This window comes from Crocodylus porosus, unplaced genomic scaffold, assembly GCF_001723895.1.
Source record: "Crocodylus porosus isolate Cpor-Errol unplaced genomic scaffold, CroPor_comp1, whole genome shotgun sequence".
Classification (NCBI taxonomy): domain Eukaryota; kingdom Metazoa; phylum Chordata; order Crocodylia; family Crocodylidae; genus Crocodylus; species Crocodylus porosus.
The window spans coordinates 3,294,422-3,317,367 of NW_017728921.1; the positions used below are offsets into that span (position 1 = coordinate 3,294,422).

The 22,946-nt window shown below is 61.3% G+C and overlaps 1 protein-coding gene across 1 annotated transcript in view; it reads left to right on the forward strand.

The window, feature by feature from the left end:
- CUX2 (cut like homeobox 2) overlaps positions 1-22,589 on the forward strand; it is a gene marked incomplete at its 5' end in the record, with an annotated part of 67,441 nt that extends 44,852 nt beyond the window's left edge. The window contains 16 exons of the mRNA XM_019538777.1: positions 2,366-2,442; positions 2,982-3,048; positions 5,675-5,723; positions 7,118-7,222; positions 7,817-8,008; positions 8,382-8,440; positions 8,837-8,885; positions 8,976-9,072; positions 9,627-10,286; positions 11,035-11,136; positions 14,187-14,962; positions 15,542-15,701; positions 18,349-18,618; positions 19,063-19,251; positions 19,919-20,192; positions 20,871-22,589. Coding sequence (XP_019394322.1) covers positions 2,366-2,442; positions 2,982-3,048; positions 5,675-5,723; positions 7,118-7,222; positions 7,817-8,008; positions 8,382-8,440; positions 8,837-8,885; positions 8,976-9,072; positions 9,627-10,286; positions 11,035-11,136; positions 14,187-14,962; positions 15,542-15,701; positions 18,349-18,618; positions 19,063-19,251; positions 19,919-20,192; positions 20,871-21,693 — 3,949 coding nt within the window. The remainder of the gene's footprint in view (positions 1-2,365; positions 2,443-2,981; positions 3,049-5,674; positions 5,724-7,117; positions 7,223-7,816; positions 8,009-8,381; positions 8,441-8,836; positions 8,886-8,975; positions 9,073-9,626; positions 10,287-11,034; positions 11,137-14,186; positions 14,963-15,541; positions 15,702-18,348; positions 18,619-19,062; positions 19,252-19,918; positions 20,193-20,870) is intronic.
- Between the last annotated feature and the right edge of the window lie 357 nt (positions 22,590-22,946).

Here is a 22,946-nt window from a genome sequence, read left to right on the forward strand (position 1 = left end):
AACTTAGGGGTCCAAATAACAGTTTTATTACACAGACAGCACACTACACATCCCCATGAAGTTATTGGTTCTCACAGACACACGCGCACACACGCACTCACAATGGCAGAAGGAGAAAGAGACTCAGTGGAAGAGCTGGAGTCCAGGTGGGGAAGAGAAGCAGAGTTCAAGTCCGTGGTTGAAGAGGGGGTGGGGGGTGATAGCTACCTATCCAGGCTGGAAAGGGGTCCTTGTCCAGTAGGTGTTGTCCAGACGGGAGTCGCCGGCAGGGCCTCTGGGTGGGTAGGTGGTGTGGCATGGTGCTGGTCCAGATGGAGAGGGCGTCCCACTGGGTCTGTCTTCACTGCCCCTTTTTATAGGGGCAGACCTTGTGTGACCCTAGCAACAGGAGGCATGCCCAGGCAAGGGTCAGCCCCTGGCGTACTGAATGTGTGTGCTTCATGCAGGGATGTGCAGTTTTGGATGTCTGTAATGGGGGGGGTACAATGTAGAGTTGCTGGTTCTGCAGGGTCTTTTGTCTTTCAAACGCTGGATTCTTGTCTCTGTTCCTGGGTGAGGTCCATGGTTCCTGGATGAATCAATTCATTCACTGAGGTGATGGCTCAGTGGTTACAGGCCATTCAGTAGAGGCCTGCTACCATCGTATTTCAGTCATTCCCAATCACTCTCATTCATCCAGGAACCAGTTTACATGGGAGGGGTACGTGACTCATACAGTTGCAACACAGGGGATGCCTGGGCAGAGGACACAAGATGGAGACTTGACATTACTTTAGTTCACTTACAAACACAGGCCTAAACCATACAATATCCATACGAAACAATAAAAATCAATACAAAAATGATAATAATACAATATACAACAGTAAGGATCAATACAAACCTAATAATAATACAATATAAAACAGTGGATATCCAAAACCAAAAACTTGCTACCAAAATAAAAATGTTAATGCTTATCCTAAGTCTGAGCTCGCTTATGCTTGTCTATAGGGAATAGAGAGGGAAAGAAAGAAAGAAAAAAGAGAAAGAAAAGCCAGAAATAATTGGGGAAGGGAAGGGAAGGGAATGCATATCTCTCATATATATATATATATATATATACACATAAAAGAAAAACGGGGGGTTTTGCTACACTGGGCCTGTCGCAAGCCCTTAAGCTACCTGAGACGGAGCCCCTGCGGTGCCCAGCTGACTGCTGCTCGCTCCTCTGGCCTGTCTGTCCTCCCCTGCCCAAGAGAAGCCTGTGCGGGCAGCACGAATGCCTGGAGAGGTGCCAGGGGATGCCGCCACGCTGGGCACTGGGCCCGGAGCCCCGCCATGCCTAGCCATGCCCTGGGCCTCTGCAGTGGGAAGAAGCTGCTCAGGTTCCCCTCACCTGCCAACAAGCACCAGGCACCACCGGGAGCAGTGGGGAGATGTGGGTGAGTGGTTGCCTGGTGTCACCACCGCTCTGGTGGGCCGAGCCCCAGGTAGGTGCCGTGCTCAGCCAAGCAGGAGAGCGAGCGCCCATATCTGCAGGGTACTGGCCCGAGCACACCAGACACCCGGGCGCCCAAGGTGTAGGAGACGGGCCCAAGAGCCTGCTGCAGACCCGGCCGTGCCATCACAGGCTCTTGGGTCAGTACAGACCCCCGCGTCAGGGTCCCTGGCAGCCACAGAAGGCTGTGATGTTGCCAGGTTTCGTTCATCATTGGGTTGGGGCCAGAGCACTTGCTGAGAAGCCGTGATGTCCAGCTTGGATTAACAAGGGCAGTGGCACCGTCTGCACAACCTGTCCAGCCGCTTCTTTTCCACCCACTCGTGCTGGGGCAGTGGCTGTGTCTAAAACGGGGGGGCCTGGTGTCAGCACTGTGCGCGCTGCCCTCCTGGATGCTGTCTCCACGGGCCCGTCGGAGCCCTCGTGGCTTTGCGCCGCGCAGCAGCTCAGAAACAGCCAGGTAGCTTCTCATCCCTTCTTTTCCTCCCTCTCGTCCTTTTTAAAATTCTCCCAATAAATTTTTGGCCCAACATTTGTTTCTGGGCTGGGATCCAGCATGCCGAGTTCTCAGCCTGAAGTGAATTTTTATGGCCAGCGCTATAAAGCCCTGGAAATAGAATTTTTTAATGGAAACGCTGACAACTCTAGTGGCATGAAAATGTCTCGGCTGCAATAAGTCTATACTTTCTGTGGCGTAACTTCTGAATGATGGGCTTTAAGTGCGTGGTGAAAAAGATAAAATGCTTAGCGTGTGTTCAGGGCCAAGGCAAGGAGACTTCTACCCCCTGGGAGCCATGCACGGCAGTCGCTGGCAGGTCCCGTCCTGGGCAGGGATTAGCTGCGTACATACGTGGAAGGTGACAATTGCTGCGCTTCTCTTCACAGGGGACTCCAGGAAGCACAGATCACTTTGGCTGCTCGGCTGGGGGAAGCAGAAGAAAAGATCAAAGTGCTTCATTCAGGTACAGGAGATTTACAGCCCAGGGCTCCCTTCCCACCACTGCATTCAGACACGTTTTGGACTCAGCTGTGCCCCTGTGATCACAGCTCTTCTGCCAGGGCAGTTGGTGCAAGCTGGAGTTGCACACGTGGCAAGGGGAAGGGCCTGCCTGGAGGTGGCCGTGCACTTGCATGGCAATGACCCTGGGGCCTGTGACTGGGCTGCACAGGCTTTGTTGGCCTTGCCTGCCGAAGTGAGTGTGGCATCCATGGGCAGTCTGTGGGAAGAGGTGGGCTTCCATGGGCTCAGGCTCTCTGCGCCTGGGGGGTTGACTTTCCCTGTGGCTTTTCTGCCTCCATTTACACAAGAACAAAGGCAAAAAGAAGTGGGTAAAATGTTCCTTCCTCGGACCGCAGCGGGGACAGCGGCAGCATGCAGGGGACAGGGCCGCCTGCTCAGAGCAGGCAGAGGCATCTTCCAACAGGCTGGTGCCTGGTGGATCTTCCCCTGTCAGAGCCCAGTGCTCACTGCATGTTGCTTTTACTTTTTCCTGGTGTTCAGCGCTAAAGGCCACCCAGACGGAGCTGCTGGAGCTGCGGTGTAAATATGACGAAGAGGCAGCGTCAAAGTAAGTCCCTCAGGCTGTCTGTCCGGCTGACCCATGTGGAGAGGTTGCATCTGAGTGAAGCCGCCAAAGAGGGCCTGTCTTAACGTACTGTTTGGGAATTTGCGCTTTCCCGCAGCCAGGCGCTGCCTTGTGTACCCGATGTAGCATGACCCGTCCCAGCCACCTGCAAAGCCAGCAATTTGTCCATGGGCATCCCCACCCACGTGGTGTGGGCTCCAGGTGTCCCATGGATAGAGCCTCTGGTCTAACCAGACCCAGTGCAGGGCTGCATGGGATGGGACGAATGTTGCTTCAGTTCCCTCAGCCCTGGCACGAGGGCGATTTCTACCCGAAATGCTACTTAGAGCAGCGTAGGGCTGGCTCTAAATTGTACTTGGTTATAATTTTCTCCTGGGGCCATCCCCGCAGTCAGTGACCGCTCGGGAAATCATGGCAGAAACCCCGTGGCCGCATCCCTGGCGGTCTCCGCTGGTTCCGTGCCACTTGGAAGCCTCCCTTTGTCCTTAATCCTCCCACTGCCCCACCAGACCAGAGCAAAGCAGACGTAGCGGGGCTGAGGCTCTGCAGGCAGCGTCGGAGCCAGGCAGCCAGGCTTCCAGCATCCCCAGGGAGCTGCCGGCATGGGGAGTGTGTCTGGGACTGTCCCCAGCACGAGGTCAGCTGTCAGCAGAGTACGTGGATGCCTGCGGGGTGAGCCAGGCGGTCTGCAAGAATCTGAATTGTTTTCAGGAGCAAGCGAGTGCTGGTAGTGGTGCCATGGCTGTATGCCGGGACAAGGCAGAGCTCCGTGAGGCGGGCCTGTGGTTTGAGCCAGGAACCGGGAACCAAGCTCCCATCCCAGCTCCAGCCCTGGATGCCAGCGAGAGGCTCAGGCCCGTGGCTGAGGGCAGAGGTGGGCCACTGCTGTGTGGCAGAGGCAACGGGGGCCTCGCAGCAAAGGCCAGAGCTCAGGGCTCTCAGTAGCTGCTTGAGGAAGCAGCTGGAGAGGCAGACCGTCCTGGGGCAGGGCAGGGGACGGCCTCTGCGTTTTGCTGGTGATGGCCCTGTGGTAAAAGTCCAGTTCCCCCTTCTGCCTCAGATGTCAGCACCGTCCCTCACATCAGCTGGGATTTGAGCTGAACATTGCAGCAGACGGGCTGAGCCCCGCATCGGGGACCATGGGGACACTGCCTTGCAGGTACAGACATTGTCCCTGGCTATGACTCTCATCAGGCCTTCCTTCAAATTTCGGGATGACCCCCAAGTTCTTCCAGGCATGACAGCGCTGTACCCGGCACTGTGTGCAGTGTACCCAGCCCGGCAGGGCGAGCTCAGGCAGCGGGATACATTTAACGGACTCCTCCACTCCATTAAACGTCCATTTGCCTGTTCGTATTTTTGTTGGTCGGGTGCCATTTATTTTTATGAGTCAGGAACATCTTCTCCCTCTCTTTGGCTTTCGCCAGCTGCAGAGGCTGCCAAACGCTTACAGCTGTTCAAATGTTCTGCTGGCCTCGCTCGCACACCACGACCCTCTCACACACACACACACACACACACACTCGCACACTCACTCGCACACACTCACACACACACACGCTGTACATCAGAGTCAGGACACTTAATCGTATAATACCAAAGCAGATGTTCTTTGATAATTCGATATGCCATTTGTACAGCGCGGGCCTGTAAATCATTTTCCCTTTGATTAGGACCGGAGACTCCAGGCGCACAACGACGGAGATGAAAAGGGGGTTTGTCCTGTCCCTTGGTCTCCGTTGCAGCCTCCATCCGGGGGGTTTCAGATGCCCCTGTCTGGGTTCAGCTGGTGTGTTTATGTGTGGTTAATTCATCACCCAGCCTGAGTTGTGTAGCTGGGACCAGAGACCACAAATTAGACACGTTGGATATTTACCTTCACACAGTAAACAGATCTGCCACCATGTCCCGTTCAGCTTTGCCAGCTCTTAACGACTTGTGAAAGGGTGGGTGGGAGGCAATTAAGCAGATGCAAATATTCCTTGTTGACAAACAGCCCGGGATCAAGAGGGAAGGAGACGTTTCTCCAGCTATCCGGCGGCCGAGGGGGTGGCGTGCAGGCCTGGCAGGCGGAGACAGAGGCTTTCATGCTGAACTCACCAGCTCGCAGATGGGCACGGCTCGTTAATGACCTGAAGTCGTTCCCAGCTAATGGCTGGTTGTGGGCCTGTGTGAAATGAGCCAGGGTGGCCCAAGGCCAGTTCCTAATGGACAGGTGCCCGCTTTACAACATGAGCATCGCAGCTGGCACAAGCGGCCTCCGTGTTGGCTGTCGCCACGGGGCAGCCAAGGCTCGAATGGGCCGTGGGGCCTGCGCTTCTGTTCGCCCCTCGAGGACGAGCAGTCGAGGTTGACTCGAGGTGTGGTACGGGGGGATCACAGCTGCCACACTGTCCCCGTGCCAGGGGGTCATCCAGGCAGCCCCTCTGAAGGCCCCTGGTGGGGATCCCACTCGCACCGTTTCTTAGGCGTGAGCAGCGTGCTCCCCACCCACCCGGCCCCAGCCACGGCGGCGCGTAGCAGGGGCAGGTCGTGTGCCGTGGCTGGCACGTCTCGGGGATGGAGCGCGTGCCCGCCCCAGCTCATTGCTCTTGCTTTGCTGTTGCAGGGCGGACGAAGTAGCCATGATCATGACCAACCTTGAAAAAGCCAATCAGGTGAGAAGAGCCCCTCGCCGCTGCATTTATAGCAAGCCAGGCTCAGCGCAGCGAGCGCCTTCCCTTCGCTCGCTGCCTGTAGCCACGGACTGGAGCAGAGTCGTTCTGCAACAGCCGGCTGCAGCAGGGAGCCCGGGCAGTGCCAGGGTTGAGCGAGCCGTCCTGTCCCCCAGGGCTGGGCTCGAAGCAGGGACACTGGACTAAGCCTGACTTGCAGGGCTCAGGAGGAGGGTGATCTTGATACCCAGGTAAGTGCTAGGTCTGGCACCACTGGGAAGGAGGCTGCTGCTGCTCAGAGGTGCACAAGGCACCCAGCCCTAGACCAGTGCGACTGGGTTACGTGCAGATGCAAGAGCCCAACAGCAGCAACTGGCCCCCTTCACTGGCGTGTGCCTCGGCTATCGCAGCCTTATTGGAGAGGCACCCCCATGTCTGAGGCTTGTAGATGTTATTACCCAGCCAGTTTTACATATGGGATCTGTCAGGGCACTTCCCCGGGGCTGGGTAAAACAATGCACTCAGGCCGTGGCTTTTCTCCATTTCTAGTAATTTGTTCATTGTTAAATTAATCATGACATTTGCATACAAATGACTTAATGTGATTAGTAAAATATAGTTAACTAGCAACATAACCACAGCCTTTAAGGGGTATGGAGGGGGCGTGTGGGTGTTGCTTTTAGACATCCCTGCAATGCAGCCACCTCTAGGGCGCGGCTGTTGGACAGTGCACAGCAACGCTCCATGTAAGCCCAGGTCAGGAAGTAAAGAGGATTCCCAGCTGCAATGAGAAGGCATTTTAGCTGAGCAGGATACGGTTCTCCATGCTGGAGTCAGGCCGGGACCCAGGGATGGGCCTGTGCCTGGGTCTCCTCATGCGCAGGTGGCTAGGGCTCCAGCGCCCAGCCTCACACTGAGACAGCCAGTTAGAGGTGCTGGGAGCACCAGGGCCAGGCCCTACCCCGGCTCCGAGTCCGGGGCTGGCTGGGCCTGCTCTGCGTCAGGCTGCAGCCGCACGCCGGATCCAGACCCCCCGGGCCATCGGAGCCCAGCAGCGTCCGGCTGAAAGGCACGGGAGAGGAGAGCGGGACGGGAGGTGCAGCGTCCGCCCCGGTGCAGGCGGAAGGGCCGTGCCGCCAGGCCGCAAAGCCTGTCTCGTGGCTGTTTTCCTGACTCGTGCGGGCGGCGTGTGGCAAGGGCTGGCGGTTCCGCTTGGCCCGCGCCTTGGCTGCCACGCGGGGCCTCACGTCAGCATTGCGACAGCACAGCTCTGGCCTTGCCAAAGCACCCTGTGGCACGAGGGCTGGGCGGGGAGCTCCGGTGGAGCGCGTGCCCCCGTGACCCTGACGTGGAGGCCACCACGGGCGACCTGATACCACGGCGTCTCTCTCTTGCAGCGAGCGGAGGCTGCGCAACGGGAGGTGGAGAGCCTGCGGGAACAGCTAGCGTCTGTCAACAGCTCCATTCTCCTGGCCTGCTGCTCTCCGCAAGGCCCCAGCGGGGTGAGCAGCACGATGTTCCCCGGGCAGCTGGCTGGGCCTTCGGCTGGGGGAGTCGGCCCGCGACCCCAGTCTGCGGCCCCCCCCGCGCCGGCCTGCGGGGCAGGTTCCCGTGGGAGGGCTGGGGCGGCAGACCCACCTGGCTGCGAGATCCAGCTTGTCCGGCTCTTCCCGGACATCAGTGCAGTCGAGGAGTCGCAGAGCGGGCGCTTGGCGGCTTGGCTAATAGCACCCGCGTAGGAGATTGCGGAGCGGAGGTGCTGTGGCTCCATCCAAATTAGCTTCCTTAATTAACGCTGCCCCACGCATGCTAAGCCTGCCGCCAGTCACCAGTATGCAGCTGCCAGTGGCACTGGCCTCCTCTCTTGGCAGCTCTTCCCCAGCCAGCGCTTCCGGCCTCCACTTTGCTACAGCCCTGTCCCAACCCCAGGTGGGTCACAGGGCGGTGGGGCTGGTGCCTCCTTGTTGGCGGGGTTAGATGTGCCCCAAGGGGAAGCCTTTTATTTGCAGAGGCCGCCAGGGTGTAGTCACTCCCTGCACTTGGAGAAGTGCCTCCCGCTCAGGAGGGAGCCTCACGGCGTCGCCTTCCCTTTGCAGGACAAGGTGAACTACTCGATGTGCTCGGGGGCCCGGCTGGAGGCGGCGCTGGCAGCCAAGGACCGGGAGATCCTGCGGCTCCTCAAGGATGTGCAGCATCTGCAGAGCTCCCTGCAGGAGCTGGAGGAGTCCTCGGCCAGCCAGATCGCCGACCTGGAGCGGCAGCTGGCCGCCAAGAACGAGGCCATCGAGGTACGCGCCGGCCTGGGCAGGAGGAGCCTGGAGCCTGCGGCGGGGAGTGGGGCAGAGATCACCCCAGGGGGAGTCCGGCCGGATGCTTGCGCAAATGCAGCCCACTGAGCCCAAGGACCAGCTTGGCACAGCCCTGGCAGGGGGCTTCCCCCTCGGTCTTTCTCTTGTTGGACTTCCCCGCACAGACCTGCAGTGTATGCACCAGCCTGGTCGTGTGGAGGGAAGGGCAGGGCAGGGCAGAGCCCTGGGCCTGGAGGTGGGAGAAGGAAAGCTGGCAACGAGCAGGCGGTAGCAACCCTACCTGCCCGGGGGTTGCGACTGCGTGGAAGGGCCGGCTGTGCTAGCCAATGTCTTGCTCTCTTGCGTTGTCCAGAGGCTGGAGGAAAAACTGCAGGCCCAGTCCGACTACGAGGAGATTAAAACAGAGCTGAGGTCAGTGCCCGGCTGCCCGCGTGCCCCTCTTCCCGGCCCTGTTGCTGAGGGCAGAGCGCAGTGCCACACCTGGCATCCTCCCTGCCCCCGGCTCGGGATGGACTCGGCCTCCCCACCGGGGGCCGAGAGGGGTCACACGTGCATGAGGAGAGACCGAGCGTCCTGCAGCGAGCGCGTCGCATGTCACCAAGCTTGCTGGCTTGACGACGATACGGCAGTGCGGCGCTGCAGCGGGATACGCCCTGCCCTCCTGTTCCGAGTCCCGGGTTTCTGGGGCAGGGGGGACGTCCCGGGCGCCATCCCTGAAGCCCCTTCCCCCTCACTTGTCAGTGCCTGGCCCGGCTGCAGCAAACGCGGGGAGCAAGCGGAGACTAACTCTGTGCTGTTTCTCCCCAGCATCCTGAAGGCGATGAAGCTGGCCTCAGCCAACTGCAGCCTTTCCCAGGCAAGTGCCAGCACCGCACGGGGCGAGGGGAATACTTTGTGGCCCCTGGGTGTTTGCTAACCCCCTCTCCGCTTGCATTCTCTCCTTCAGGGCATATCCAAGTCAGACGAGGCCTTGCTGATAGGGAAAGACTCCTACCCACCCCAGAAGTACCTCCTGGAGAAGCCCAGTCTCCTGGCCAGCGCTGGTAGGTGGCACTGGTTTGCAGTGGGACTGGGGGTGGGGAGCTCCCCCTGCTTGGCTCTCTGCAGGCCGGCCTCCCTCACCAGCAAGCACAGGTGCAGCCTCCAGAGCGGTCCCTGGACCCAGGAGCGCGGGAGCCGGGAGCCGGGAGCACTGTCCGGCCTGTCCCATCCCACCCCGTTCCCCAAGCCGCAGTCTCAGAGCCGCAGGCGGAAGAGCCCTGCCTGGCATCCCGTCTCGCTGGCTGTGGGGCAGCTGGGCCCTGGCCCCGGGGCCTGATCGGGGGTGAGCAATGAGGCAGGCCAGGGCACGCAGTAGGGGCAAGAGGACACAGGGCTGGGACCCCCCTGCCCAGCCCACCGCAGACAGCAGCTGGGTGCCAAGCTCAAGTTCAGCTCGCACGGGGTGAGAAAGTGCAACGGGGTCCTCCCAGCAGTGACCAGTGCCTCCGGGTGCCTCTCGACATCGCGGGCTTGGCACCCAGCTGCACCCGGGGCGGGGCCCGGCCCAGCCGAGCGCCTCGGCGCTATAGTGTGCGCGTCTCTCTTTCGTCTCTAGAGGAGGATCCCTCCGAGGATGAGTCGGTGAAGGACACGGAGCAGTCGTACCCCTCACCCCAGCAGCTCGCACCGCCCCCATCGGAGGACCCTGCCTCCCCCACCCCCGCCCAGCCCCTGCTGGGCCCCAGCATGGCCCCAGAAGGCCAAAGGACTTTCTCCATGTCCCCCTTCCCCGGACTGGGTGCCAGTGACAGGCCACCGGCTGACCCCTTCCTCCCCAAGCAGCTGATGCCACCCGTGTACAAGAGCGAGAGTGGCGGCCTGCTGCCCTTCCCCTCCCCCTACTTCCCCACTAAGGGCGGCGTGCTGCCCGCCGGCAGTGCCCCGCCAGCTCCCACCGCACCTGCCAGCGACGCCAGCCCACCCAGCGACCAGTCGGAGGGAAGTAGCACGGGCTCGGCTGACGAGGAACAGCTGGACACGGCCGAGATCGCCTTCCAGGTGAAGGAGCAGCTCCTGAAGCACAACATCGGGCAGCGCGTCTTCGGGCACTACGTGCTGGGCCTCTCGCAGGGCTCCGTCAGTGAGATCCTGGCCCGGCCCAAGCCCTGGCGCAAGCTCACCGTCAAGGGCAAGGAGCCCTTCATCAAGATGAAGCAGTTCCTGTCGGACGAGCAGAACGTGCTGGCGCTGAGGACGATTCAGGTGCGCCAGAGAGGTGAGTGGCACCGAGGGTCTTCTCCCCTCAGCAGCGGGCCAGGGCAGGCAGGGGCTGGGGCGCACGTGCAGAGGGCATGCAGGGTAGTACCTGTTTGCACTGCTGGAAAGGAGGCCTCGGGCTCTGCATTACGGGGCTGGGAATGGGGCCCCTTCCTTCGGGCCTGGGAGGACTGACAGTGTACAGCGAGGTGAAGGGGGTGGGTGTGTTGTGGGCAGCAGCTGCCCTGGGGCGACCGCCCAGCTGCCCACTCGTGCCCTGATGGACGTGGTTGGGCTCTCTTTGGCTGGGAGGTAAGAGCAGGTGCGCCGATACTCCCTAGCAGGCCCCTGCCTCCTTTGAGCTGGCTGCAGTTGACTTGCCTTCCCCTGAGGCACCCGAGCAAGGAGGTGGGGTGCCCCCAGGGTGGAGAATCGGCCCTGATGTTTCCTCTGCCCTGGGGCTACCACAGTCCAGAGCTTGCCCGCTCCGCGCCCCGTGAGGAGCAGGATCCCTGCGCCTTGCAGACGAGAAGGTGAAGGGGGCGGCGCCTCCGTGCTGCGCCGGGGGGGAACGGAAGAGGTGAAAGCTGCTGGGCCGGTCCCCGGGCTCTTCGCTCCAGCCAACAACTGGTCGGGAGCGACGGCTCCTTCAGACCTGACCTGCGTACAAACAGCCGCGCCGAGCAGCAATAAATCCTTCCTGACCCCCAGTGGCGCCTGCGGCTGCAGTGCCGGTGACAGACCCGCTCTCCCACCTCTGCAATCAGGTAGCATCACCCCGCGGATTCGAACGCCAGAGACCGGCTCTGACGACGCCATCAAAAGCATCCTGGAGCAGGCCAAGAAGGAGATCGAGTCCCAGAAGGGAGGTAGGTGCTGCAGGCGCCACGGGAGTCACCAAGCCGGAAACAGCTCTGCCCTTGGGCCAGGTGAGGGTGCAGGCGCCACCAGGCCAGGAGCCCTCTAGGAGCTCACTCCCTTCACACCCCCGTCCCCTGGGCCACCTGCTTTCCCATTCTCCTGGGGACGTTTTCCCAAGAACTAGGTTTTGAGAAGTGAAGGCCAAGAGTTACGGCACCAGGATTATTTGTTTTAATCCCTTAAGCCCCAGCGGGAATGAACTTGTCTGTTAGAGCGCTCCCAAGCCATGTGTCAGACCCACATAGCAGCCTCGTGCTAGTGCACGAGAGCCAGAAAAGGATCCTCCCCAACCTGGACAGATGAGCACATTTTATCCCCAGGTAAAGGTGGGGAACTTACCACAGGGCAGCCGGTGTTGTGTGTCCACTGCTAGCCCGTGGTAAGTGAGAGCTGAGCCGGGACTACTCGCCCCCACACGCAGCAGCCGCTATCACTACTTAGCTCCCCTGGGCCGTGGGGTAGAGCAGAGCCGCGGAGCAGCTGGTGTGCGGGGAGCCCTTCTGCCCCCTTTCATTTGTGCCCTGTGTCTGTCCACGACCCCCGGTTAGAAAATGCACAGAGGGAGAAAGCATCCATTAAGAAATCTGTCCGCGTCCTTTCCATCATCAGCACCTGGATCGGTTTTTAGGTGAGAGCCAGGATTTTCTGCAGGGATCCCTCATGCCTCCGGGTTCTTGAGTCACCAGAGGCTCAGCCAGGCGCGGTGTGCAGGACACAGCGCCTTGTAAGACCTCACGAATGGGGGAAACCCCCCAAAATCCAGAGCTGCCTTTGGCCCTCCAACAGTTTGTTAAACTTTTAGGGACAGGATTTTCCGGCTTTCTGCAGGTGCCTACGGCGCGTGCTGAGTTGAGGGCCTTGCTCCGGGTCCCCGGGTTTGAAAACGTTGGCCCTGCGGTCCCCAGCCTGCCGGTTCCCACCTCTGATGACTCTTGCAATATCCTTAGGGCCGAGCAAGATGCACGTCCGGCCTTTGGGCCCAGTCCATCTGCAGAGGCTGGCGCGGTGTCTGCTGCCCTCTGCTGAGCACAAGGCATAGAGTCATCGCGTGTTGGGGAAGTGATGTCATCACTAGGCTTTTTCTTGTAGTTTCTCATTTTTAACAGATAATCAAGCACGGGACAGCATTATCTTACCATCACTTTGCATCTGTATTTCTAAAAGCCAAGACAGCGTCACTTCAGGCAGTCCACCGCTGTGATGAGAAGTGGGTGTTCAGGCTGGACTTGGGACAGGCCGAGAGGTTTTGTGAAGAGCAATGAAAACACTGTATTGAACCCCATTAGGGAGGAAGCCCATTTGCCCGGCTCTGAGAACTCCTTCCCCTCCTAACCGCGCCAGGCCGCACGTAAACCGGGCTGGTCTCGCGGCTGGTCGTTCCAAAAGCTAAGACTCTCACCTTCTCTCTTCCAGAAGCAGACGCTTGCATGAGCACGCACAGTCCATATGGCATGAGGAACGGTTAAATCAGCTGTGTTCACAGCCAGTTGCAAGCAAGGGAAAACATTAGAGCAGGTAGTCTGGTGAGAAAGCAGAGTCCCTGGGAATTAAGGTAGATGGGGATGGTAGAAAACAGGCGTGCTTGTCTAGTGCCCTGATCGTCAACGGAGCGTCTCCCGTGGCTGTAGAAGCAGGGAACCAGCTGTAGAGGAAGGTGCAGGAGGTGTCGTCTCCCGTGTCCACCCCACCCCACTGATGTCCTAGACTCAGGACTTTCCAAATCAGCCCCAGTGGTGCTGAAATTTTCCGTGCTGGATGCCTGCTTCCAGGTGATGGTTATGAATTGGACAGAAGTAAGCCCCTTCCCCTGGGCTTACGTTAGGGGAAGATGCCAGAACAATGCGCTGAAAAGTAGGCGCAGCGTGAGACCCCCCAGTGCCTTGTGGGCACAGATGTGCCGCTGCCCGGATAATCCAGGGGCGCAGCAAATTGGTTCCAGCGGCCCGCGCGGACACCGCACGACCCTGCTCGGGTCCGCGCAGCAGGAGCGTCACGGCCAGCAGCAGGGGTGGGTGGTGGCTCACGTGCTGATGTGATGAGGCAGAGGGAAGTTAAAACATAGCAAAGCAAGGACATTGCAGGCCAGGCCCTGTGCTGCAGAGGGGACCCCGCAGCAGGGACCGCGGGATCGCAGGGGCAAAAGCAGTAGTCAGAATCGAACGGTTGCTCGTATTCGGGGGTTTGCAAGAGGACGGAGCTGGACTGGTCTCGGTGGGGGCAGAGGACAGAACAAGGAGCAATGGGCTCCAGTTGCAGCGAGGGAAGTTGAGGTTAGACATTAGGGAGAATTTTCTCACTAGAAGGGCAGTAAAACGCTGGGCCAGGCTCCCCAGGGAGGTGGTGGAGTCTCCATCCTCGGAGGTTTTTGAGACCCGGCTAGACAAACCTTGGCTGGGATGATGTAGTTGGGGCTGGTCCTGCTCTGAGCAGGGGGTTGGACTAGATGTGACCTGAGGTCCCTCCAACCTGAATTTTCTCTGATTCTGTGATTACAAGAGGCCCGACATGCCTGCCCGGCACCATGCAGACACGCACCCCGCAGACACGTCACCACTTGCGTTGTCTGAGGGCATCGTAACCAGCAGATCCTTCCTGCTGGAGGGGCTTTGCCCGGGTAGTGATCCTGCGCTGCCAAGCAGCGGCTGGACTTGTGGTTGATAGCTCTCGGAGCTCCTTTCAAAAGAAGGGAAAGTAGCCTGAACCCCTGTTTCCAGAAAGGGAAACCGAGGCACAGAGGGCAACGTGCGTTGTCCGGGGCTCTGCAGCGAGTCGGGAATGGAGGTGGGGCTTTCTCGGGCTGCGCCTCTACCCCACCAGGCCTGTCGACCTGGCTCATGGCACCCGCCAGGTCGGAGAGGCCACCCCCTCGGAAGTAGCGGGGAAGCTTTGCCCCCGTTCCCTCGGGGACCCCACCGCAGCGGGGTGCGGGCTGCTTCGCGGGGAGCCGGTCCCAGCGGGAGAGCCTCCACTCACTCCGCTCGGCTTTCTCTGCTTCCAGGTGAAACCAAAAGCTCCACGGCCCCCCAGGTAGTCACCAACGGCACCGGCACCAGCAACTCGGAGGACGCCATTAAAAGCATCCTGGAGCAGGCGCGGCGGGAGATGCAGGCCCAGCAGCAGGCCCTGCTGGAGATCGAGTCGGGCAGCAACGGCCGGCCCATCCCCACCCCACCCGCAGAGCGCTCCACCTTGGCCGCCGTCAGCCAGAACATCGTCCAGGCCTACATCAAGCAGGAGGAGGGGGCGGTGGGCACCAGCCCCAGCTCCACCCAGGCGTCGCTCACGGTCCTGTCCCCCGCCGCCTTCGTGCAGAGCATCATCCGCAAGGTGAAGTCCGAGATCGGCGACGCCGGCTCCTACTTCGACCAGCACTGGGCTTCGGAGAGGAGCGTGCTGAGCCGGCCCTACACCGCGGTGTCCCCTTCGCTCTCCTCCTCTTCGAGCTACTCGAGCCTGGCCAACGGGCGGGCCTGGCCGCGGGGGGAGCCAAGCGAGAGTGCCCCCACCGAGGAGGAGCTGGCCCTGGGGGAGGACGAGCCCCACAAGACCGCAGAGATGAAGTCAGAAGGGGGCAGCTCGGAGGCGCAGAGCGCCGGCCGCCTCTCCTACTACCCTGCCTACGTGCCGCGGACGCTCAAGCCCACGGTCCCCCCGCTGACACCGGAGCAGTACGAGATGTACATGTACCGGGAGGTGGACACCTTGGAGCTGACCCGGCAGGTGAAGGAGAAGCTGGCCAAGAACGGCATCTGTCAGCGGATCTTCGGGGAGAAGGTACTTCCCCGGAGAGGCAGCGGTGGACCCAGGCTGCTGCTGTCCTGGCGACGTGGCCTGGCCCCTGCTGGCCGCGTGTCCGTTCCAGGGTGGGACTCTGCTTCGGCGGTCCCCCGCGCAGGGCCCGTAGGGAAGTACGCCCCAGCGCGCGGTGCCCATCGGGCCGCCTCGGCGCCTCCCCAGCCCCGTGCCGCCTAGACCTGCCGCTTGGGGTGAATCCACGAGGCTGGAACGTGGGGCCGGTGCGATGCCACCCCCCCGGGTTGCGGCGCACAGTGCAGCCCTTGGAGGACGGTGCGGGGGGAATGGATGTGGGATGGTGTGAGCCTCTTGGCCAGCTCCCTCCTCAGTGTCCTGGGTGTGCAGTGCCGCAGCCTCTCCCACTTGTGGGGCCAGGGAGCAAGCCGGTAAGGAGCCCCCCGCACAGGGGGGCTGAGTGACAACTCCCTGACGCCCTGGGCTCACCCCACAGCTAGCGCCTCCCTCCGGCTTGGTGGCCGCGTTCCCCAGGAGCCTCGTGGGGGTATCAGACGCCTGCTGCCCGGTAGCCCCAGCCCTTCCCTTCAACCTGTGCCCTAGGTGCTGGGCTTGTCCCAGGGGAGTGTGAGTGACATGCTGTCCAGGCCCAAGCCGTGGAGCAAGCTGACCCAGAAGGGCCGGGAGCCATTCATCCGGATGCAGCTGTGGCTCACGGATCAGCTGGGCCAGGGGATCAGCCAGCAGCCCAACCCAGCCCAGGGTAAGTCCCACGCGTTCGCCATGCTGACGTGCGCCGGGGGCCCGGGTTTAGGCTGGCCCCAGGCCTGGGGCCGTGGAGCTGGCTGAGCTCAGTGGAGGCTGTGACCCACCTGAGGCAGCAGATCACCGACCAGCCCATCTCTCAGGCCTGGTAATCCCATCCTCTCTGATTCGCCAGTCCTGCCTCAGCTGCCAAGCACAACCCCTTTTCCTCCCCCAGAGGTTCCCCTGCTTGGCTAGCAGAGAGAGTCCTGAATAACAGCTTCATGCATCGCTTCTCTTCCTCTCCCCGTGGCGTCAGCACTCCTGCTCCAAGCCTGGGCTCTCGGGTCAGGAGCCACTTGCGTGGGACGTGCGTGCAGTGCCGGGCGGCAGGGGCCTGACCTCCGTGTGTGCCCAGAGGCGCCACGGGAATGCTAGCCCAGCCTCTGTCGCACCAGGAGCCGGGGGTGCTGGTTGTCTCCTGGACAAGCCTGCCTGTGAAACCCCCGCCCGGTGCGGTCCGAGCAGGGTCGCCTGGGTGGTGCCAGTGAGAGGTCAGACGCCCCCAAGCCTTGTGCCCCCTGGGAGCTGTAACACCGCAGCCCAGACCCTGCTGCTAGACCACCCCTGGCTGGTACCAGTTGTCCCCTTCACGGGGCACCCGCTCAGGGAGGGGCAGCGTGTCCCCTTTCCGAGCACGTCACAGGTGCCCGCTCACATGCCGTCCCTGCTCAGCCGCACACGTGGATTTTGGGGCAAACACCTTGCCAGATGCGGTGCAGGATCCTGGGGGCGCTCAGGGCGGGCTTGAGTCTGCTCCGTCACCCGTGGAAGTTGTGGGGTCAGGAGAGCCTTAAGGATTGTCACGTGCGGTCCCCTGCGCTGGTCCTCACCTGTCCCAGGTGCATGCTCATCCAGCCTCTGCTTGGAAGCCTCCAGGGAAGGCAATTGCCTGGCTGCCCGGGCAGCTTCCCGCTCCGACAGCTGGGAAGCCTTGTCTGATCCGTGCTGGCCCAGGGGCTTTGCAGAGCTGCCTGACCCTGGGCTCAGGGCTCGAGCTTTTGCTTACGTGGAAAAGACCAGTGCAGCCAGCGAGCGCCGTGAGCTCCAGCGGGACAGAACTAGCCGGGCCGGGGCAGGATGCATTCACAGGGGAGCGGGCAGTCAGCCTTTCGTCCCATCTCTGACAGCACCTCGCTAAACCCCCGGGTGCTGTCTGCCTTCACCTCCTTTGAATTCAGCATGGACGAGCTCCTGTTGCTTGGCCCTGTGGTGAATCTCACCCCCACGTGCCCCTTCCAGCGCCCACGCCAGGGCCTGCGTCTCCAGACTGGCGCCCCTCGCGCCATCAGCCTGTGAAAAGGCTGCTTCGTACGGCTCTGCCAAGCCGCCGTGCTGCTGCACCCAGCCCTTCCCAGACCCCTCCGCGAGGACGTGGGACAGGACCAGTCCTCCGTGCAGGATTGTGTCGGAGATGCTTTCTGATAGTCACGTAGTAAGGGGGGAAACGGGAGCCCGGCGCAGCGCTCGGCCTCGTGCCTGGAACGGAGCAGCGACCGGGGGTTTGTGTTAACGCTGTGTTTTCTCTCCTTGATTATTCTCACCACCGCTGCCCTTGGCAGCATCCGCCTGGAAGACTTGCCCTTCTTCTCCCCGCTTTGGAAAGGCCGTGACAGGCTCTCCCGGCCGCGTCGGTCGGCAACAGATCGGCACAATAAATAACGTTAAAATTCACAGTTTAGTTTTCATTGATTTCTCCCCCCTCCCCAGCCCCAGTGCCGTTTCCCCCGTCCTCCCCCAGCTGAGCGCCGAACGTGAGCTGCCAGAGATTTATTGCAGGACGGGAATCTCTGTCGGCTCCCGCCTGGCCCAGACGGTATCAAACTTGACTGGAATTGACAGTCGTTAAGCAAAAGGGAAAGGCTTGAGGGGATGGCATTAGAGGAGATTAGTGGGCAGGTTTATCGGGGATTTTGGTATCAATAGGCCCATTCGAACGCGCAGTTCACTCGCCCTTAAATGCCTTCCCCCCGGGGTGTGCGAAGGGGGCAGGATTCGGGCGCGGGGGCTGGTGGCCAGGGCGGTCCCCAGCGCACCCCGGGGCTGCTCTTGGCTGCGTCTGAGGCTCGCGTGGAAGCTGCGGGGGGGCATTTGCACGCATGGCCTGGGGGTGGGTAACAGCCCAAGGGCCCAGGGCTCTGCGCAGCCACCCGCCCTCCTGGCAGAGAGCGGGGGGCAGCTGCCATCACCAAGACACCCCGACGTGGTTCACCCAGCGCCGAAGAGAGCCTGCCCCGCTGTGGTGGGGCGTGCCGGCTCCGGCCAGGCGCCAGTGCCCACGGCAGCCTGGGCACACGCTGCTGCAGCAGTCGCACGCCACCTTCCCTTCCCTCGGCTCACGGCACAGGGGCTTGGGATTTTGGCCTTTGGTGTCTGCCAGGCTCTGCCGAGCGCCAGGGCTGCACCTGAGGAGTCCCTGCCGGCCCTTGTGCAGGTGGGTTTCACCCTGTGCCGTTCCAGCCGGCTCTGCTGAAGCCCCTTTTGAGTGGGATTTCTCCCCTCGTGTCATGGTGCTGCTCCGGAGTTGCTGCCTTTTTGCCCCAAGAGCCTTTCCGAGGCCTTTCTCGTGCGCCACTCTGATGCTTTTCTCTGCCTGTGCCCTGCAGCCAGTCCTGGAGACACCCAGTCGTCCCCCTCGCCGCCCCCCAGCCCTTCGGAGCACGAGAAGCCCCCGCAGGAGCCGCTCACCCTCGCCCTGGAGAGCAGCAAGGAGAACCAGCAGCCGGAGAGCAGGTCAGGCTCCGCGCTGGGCGGGAAGACGTACCCCAGCAGCCAGGGCCCCGTGGGCATACAAGAGATCGTCGCCATGTCTCCCGAGCTGGACACCTACGCCATCACCAAGAAGGTCAAGGAGGTGCTGACGGACAACAACCTAGGTGCGGACGCGGGGCGGCTCCAGGGCCTCGGGGGGGCGGGCACGCAGCAGGGTGGCGGTGCCCCCAGATCTCGGGTCCGCTCCCCGTGGCCAGGCCGGTGCTGAGAAGGGCTCTTCCCGGCCAGGCGGCTGCAAGGTGGACAGCGCTGGGGTCAGGCTGGCCCAGCCTCGTCCGTCGTACGACACACCGCTGCTCCTCTCCGACCTCGGGCAAGCCCAGTCCCCCAGCTCCACGGGCGGAACAGAGGCAGGGCTGGGTCCGTCGGAGGGGCAGCTTCCCGGGGTGGGGGAGCCGGCCCCGTGGACAGCTGTACCCTGGTGTCGGGACCCTGGCCAGGCCACGGGGTCCTGCACTGCTCCCAGGGCCTGCCATGGGGCTCGCGTGCCCAGGAGCCTGCCCTGCGGGCACGTGCGGTCTAACCCCCTTCTGCTTCTCCTCCGCAAGGCCAACGGCTGTTCGGGGAGAGCATCCTGGGCCTGACGCAGGGCTCGGTGTCCGATCTCCTCTCCAGACCCAAGCCCTGGCACAAGCTGAGCTTGAAGGGGAGGGAGCCTTTTGTCCGCATGCAGCTCTGGCTCAATGACCCGCACAACGTTGAGAAGCTGCGCGACATGAAGAAGCTGGAGAAGAAAGGTGAGCGCCACGTGCCCGGAGCTGTTGGGCCTGGTCCATCCCTCGGGGTCGGTCCAGAGGGGCTGCCCAGAGCTGGCCCCAGGCGTTTTGAGGCTTTCCGAGGCACAGGTCTGACCCCAGGCACGCTGGCATCAGTCAGGAGGTGGGATGTGCCGCCCGCTCTACACACGTTGACCGCGGCAGGGATGTCCCGGGCTGCGGGCCGTCCTGGACCTCTCCCGGGATCGAGTGCGATGCGACCGAGCGCTAACGAGCAATGCTGCCTGATGGCACTGGGGGGCTGAGTGGTACTAACAAGGCTGTTCCTGTCCAGGGGTGCCTAGCCCACCCCACTCCGGGTGGGGAGGGTGCTGGGGAGATGGGCAGACAGGCCACGGATGTGGTGACTTCCCCGTCCCTTCAGTGCGGGGCTCTTCCCGGCTCTCCGGAGGGATGACGCACTAGCGCGTGAGGCAGGGGCACTTCCCGGCAATGGATGTGAAGCCTGTGGGTTTCCTGCAGCAAGGCCGCGCCGCTCTGGAGCCCCGCGCGGACGGTTCGATGGCAAATGCTCTCCTGACTGTCCGCCGGGGGTGCCCAGTGGTACCACAGCAAGGGAGGGCAGGGGGAAGCTGCCCGCAGTACGGGCCGCCTCACACACGGGCTGGATGTCCTCTCGCCCCTGCAGCGTATCTGAAGCGTCGCTACGGGCTGATCAGCGCCAGCTCGGACAGCGAGTCGCCGAACGCCCGCTCGGAGTGCGCCAGCCCCAGCCTCCAGCCCCAGGACCTCAGCCTCCTCCAGATCAAAAAGCCCCGTGTGGTGCTGGCGCCGGAGGAGAAGGAGGCCTTGAAGAAGGCCTATCAGCTGGAGCCCTACCCCTCGCAGCAGACCATCGAGCTGCTCTCCTTCCAGCTCAACCTCAAGACCAACACGGTCATCAACTGGTTCCATAACTACAGGTAGCGGGTCCGGGGGCACGGGGCGCTAGGCAGGGGGACACGAGAAGCGGGCGAGGGGCTGCCTGGCGTCCGGGGGGACGAGGCTGGGGGTGACCGCTCCAGGAGACGGCCTGCCCTGGGTGCGCTGGACAGCCCGCGTGTCCCACAGCCCCAAGCAGAACGCAGCTGGCCAAGGGTGCAGGGCCCACGGAGGGTGCAGGGCGCTCCCTCTGCCGTCCGGCCCCCACCGGACCCACGGGGAATGACCGAGGGGACCGGAGCAGGGTGCGGACAGGCCCGAGGATCAGCTCCCAGGGATTTCTCGCAGCAGTGGTGCCGCACTCCGGTTTGCTCTGCCTTTTCCAGATTGAATTTGCCTCCACGGGGTTAAACACGTATTGAAAAAGTTGGGGGGAAAGGGGCAAAAACAGAGCAGAGCTGTTTCCTTCCACCCGGCTGCTGGCTGTCTCCTGCCGCTCATGTCCCTGAGGGGATGCATTGTTCAGTTAGTTTTCTGGCGGGGCCAATAAGCCAGAAAGCCACTGAGTCAGCCCACGTGCTGCCCAGCCCAGCCCACGGCCCTACACGCGCCAGGCCCCCAGGGGCTTCATCCCCCCGCGGCACAGTGACCGCGCGGACCCAGCCAGAGCCACGCAGGCCCCGTGCCACGGTCACAGCCATGCCGTGCTTGTGTCACAGGTCTCGGATGCGCCGGGAAATGCTGGTGGAAGGGTCCCAGGACGACACGGACCTGGAGCAGGGTGGCTGCGGGGGCACCGCGCTGGCCGGTAGCTCGCTCCGAGGCGCCAACCCGCAGAGCCCCGATTCAGAGGCGGAGGACAGGAAGCCGGTCTTCAGAGACGCGGAGCCCCGGCGGTCAAGCGAGGCCCTGGTCCAGGTCAAACAGGAGCGGCCGGAGCCCGGGGAAAAAGGCGAGTGTTACAATCACTGGGACTTGTGTGGCCTGGACAGGGAGCCGGAGCTCGTGGCCGCGTCCATTCAGCATCCGAGCCTCAAGGAAGAGCAGGATGAAACCATGTGTGCGGGGGCCTCCCAGAGGGCCCCCCCCAGCACCGCCAGCCTCCCACGGAGCAGCAACACGTCCAGCAAGGCGCACGCGGCTGGGACTGCCGACTGCTCCGCCCAGCCCGTGCCCCAGGAGCCGGAGGGCGGGGAGAGGCTGCATCCTGACCCCATTAGCTTTAAATCTGCCTCGGAGTCCTCCCGCTGCAGCCTGGAGGTCTCCCTGAACTCTCCCTCGGCAGCTTCCTCTCCAGGCCTCATGATGTCCGTCTCGCCGGTCCCGTCCTCCTCCGCTCCCATCTCCCCATCACTGCCAAACACCGCCCCTGCCAAAGTGCAGAGTTCGAGTCCCGCCACAGACACGGGCTCGTTACAGCAGAGCACGAAGCTGAACACAAACATCCAGCGGAGGCACGAGAAGATGGCCAACCTCAACAACATCATCCACCGGCTAGAGCGGGCTGCGAACCGAGAAGAGTCGCTGGAGTGGGAGTTCTGACCCGCGGGTCTGCGCCCCGCGCCCAGGGACCTGCCCGGCTCTTTGGGCTGCTGCTGAGTGCCGGCGTCCTGGAGTGCACGTACACACATATATATATTTTGTTAATTTTATCACGTACTGACAACAGAAGAGAAGACCCACTGGGTTCATGAGAAAGCGAAGGGAAAGCTCAGCCTTTATCTTCTGCCTCTTGGCCCTCCGTGGAAGGGGACAACGAAACCCAAGCAAAACAGATGCCCTGTCTTTGTTTTAAATGTGAAAAACTGGGAACACTTTTAGAAAAAAAATATTTATAGACCTCTTTTAGATATTTTAATAAAAGGATACTTTGGAATTTATTAACAGCTTAAGCTGCTTTGATATTAAAGATAGCTATAAAATCAAGATGATGTAGCAGTTGTGTCATTAAATGTACACTGAAGTCTTGTAGTTTGCCACTGGATGAGATTAAAAACAAAAAAAAAAAAGACTTACTGATCAAAGCCATCAAGAAGCACTATGAGACTGACCAAATTTAATAAACTTTTGAATAGCGGTTTTTCCACATTTGTCTGTAAGACACTGCATTACTTGCCCTTTGCAGAGACTATGTTATAGTCTGTGAAGACTCTAAATTGAAAACCTGGATGCCATCAAGTATGTACTTAGTCCTGGTGGTATGTTTTGAAACCTTTGTAACACAGAATGTCACGTGCAGTTGTATATGTTGTAGAAATGTCTGCAGTAGCCTTCCTGAACAAGATGTAGCATGGCACATAACTCCTTACACTTCCTCTAGATAGTAACCTGTGATAACCCAGAACGAACGGACCGGTGACAGCTGTTGGCGGCAAAGCTCTCTGTCCATTGGCAAGAGCCAGTGAAAGCACCCGCGGCTCTGATCTCGAGAGAGAAGGCACAGGCGCCCGGGCGTGCACGTCTTCGACGTGTCCCATTCGACAGTAACAAACTTCGGCGGTGCTCGCGACCGCACCGCATCTTATGCATCCGCTCCAGTGCTGCAGGGAGCACCAGCCGGCAGGATACCCTCGCTCTGCAGCCTTGGTCTATTTGAAGCGAGAGGCCTCTGAGTTCAAAGCCTTCGAGGGTCACTGCTTAAAGGACGAGCCCTAAAAAGATACAAACCGCCGGCTCGCCTCCGGGACCCGAACGGATTTTGGGTTGGTTTGTTTTCACTTTAGTCGAATCCAGCTGGCACGGCTGAATCGGCACCTTTTTGGGTCCTGGAGTTAGGACCACGGAGAGAGCGCCCG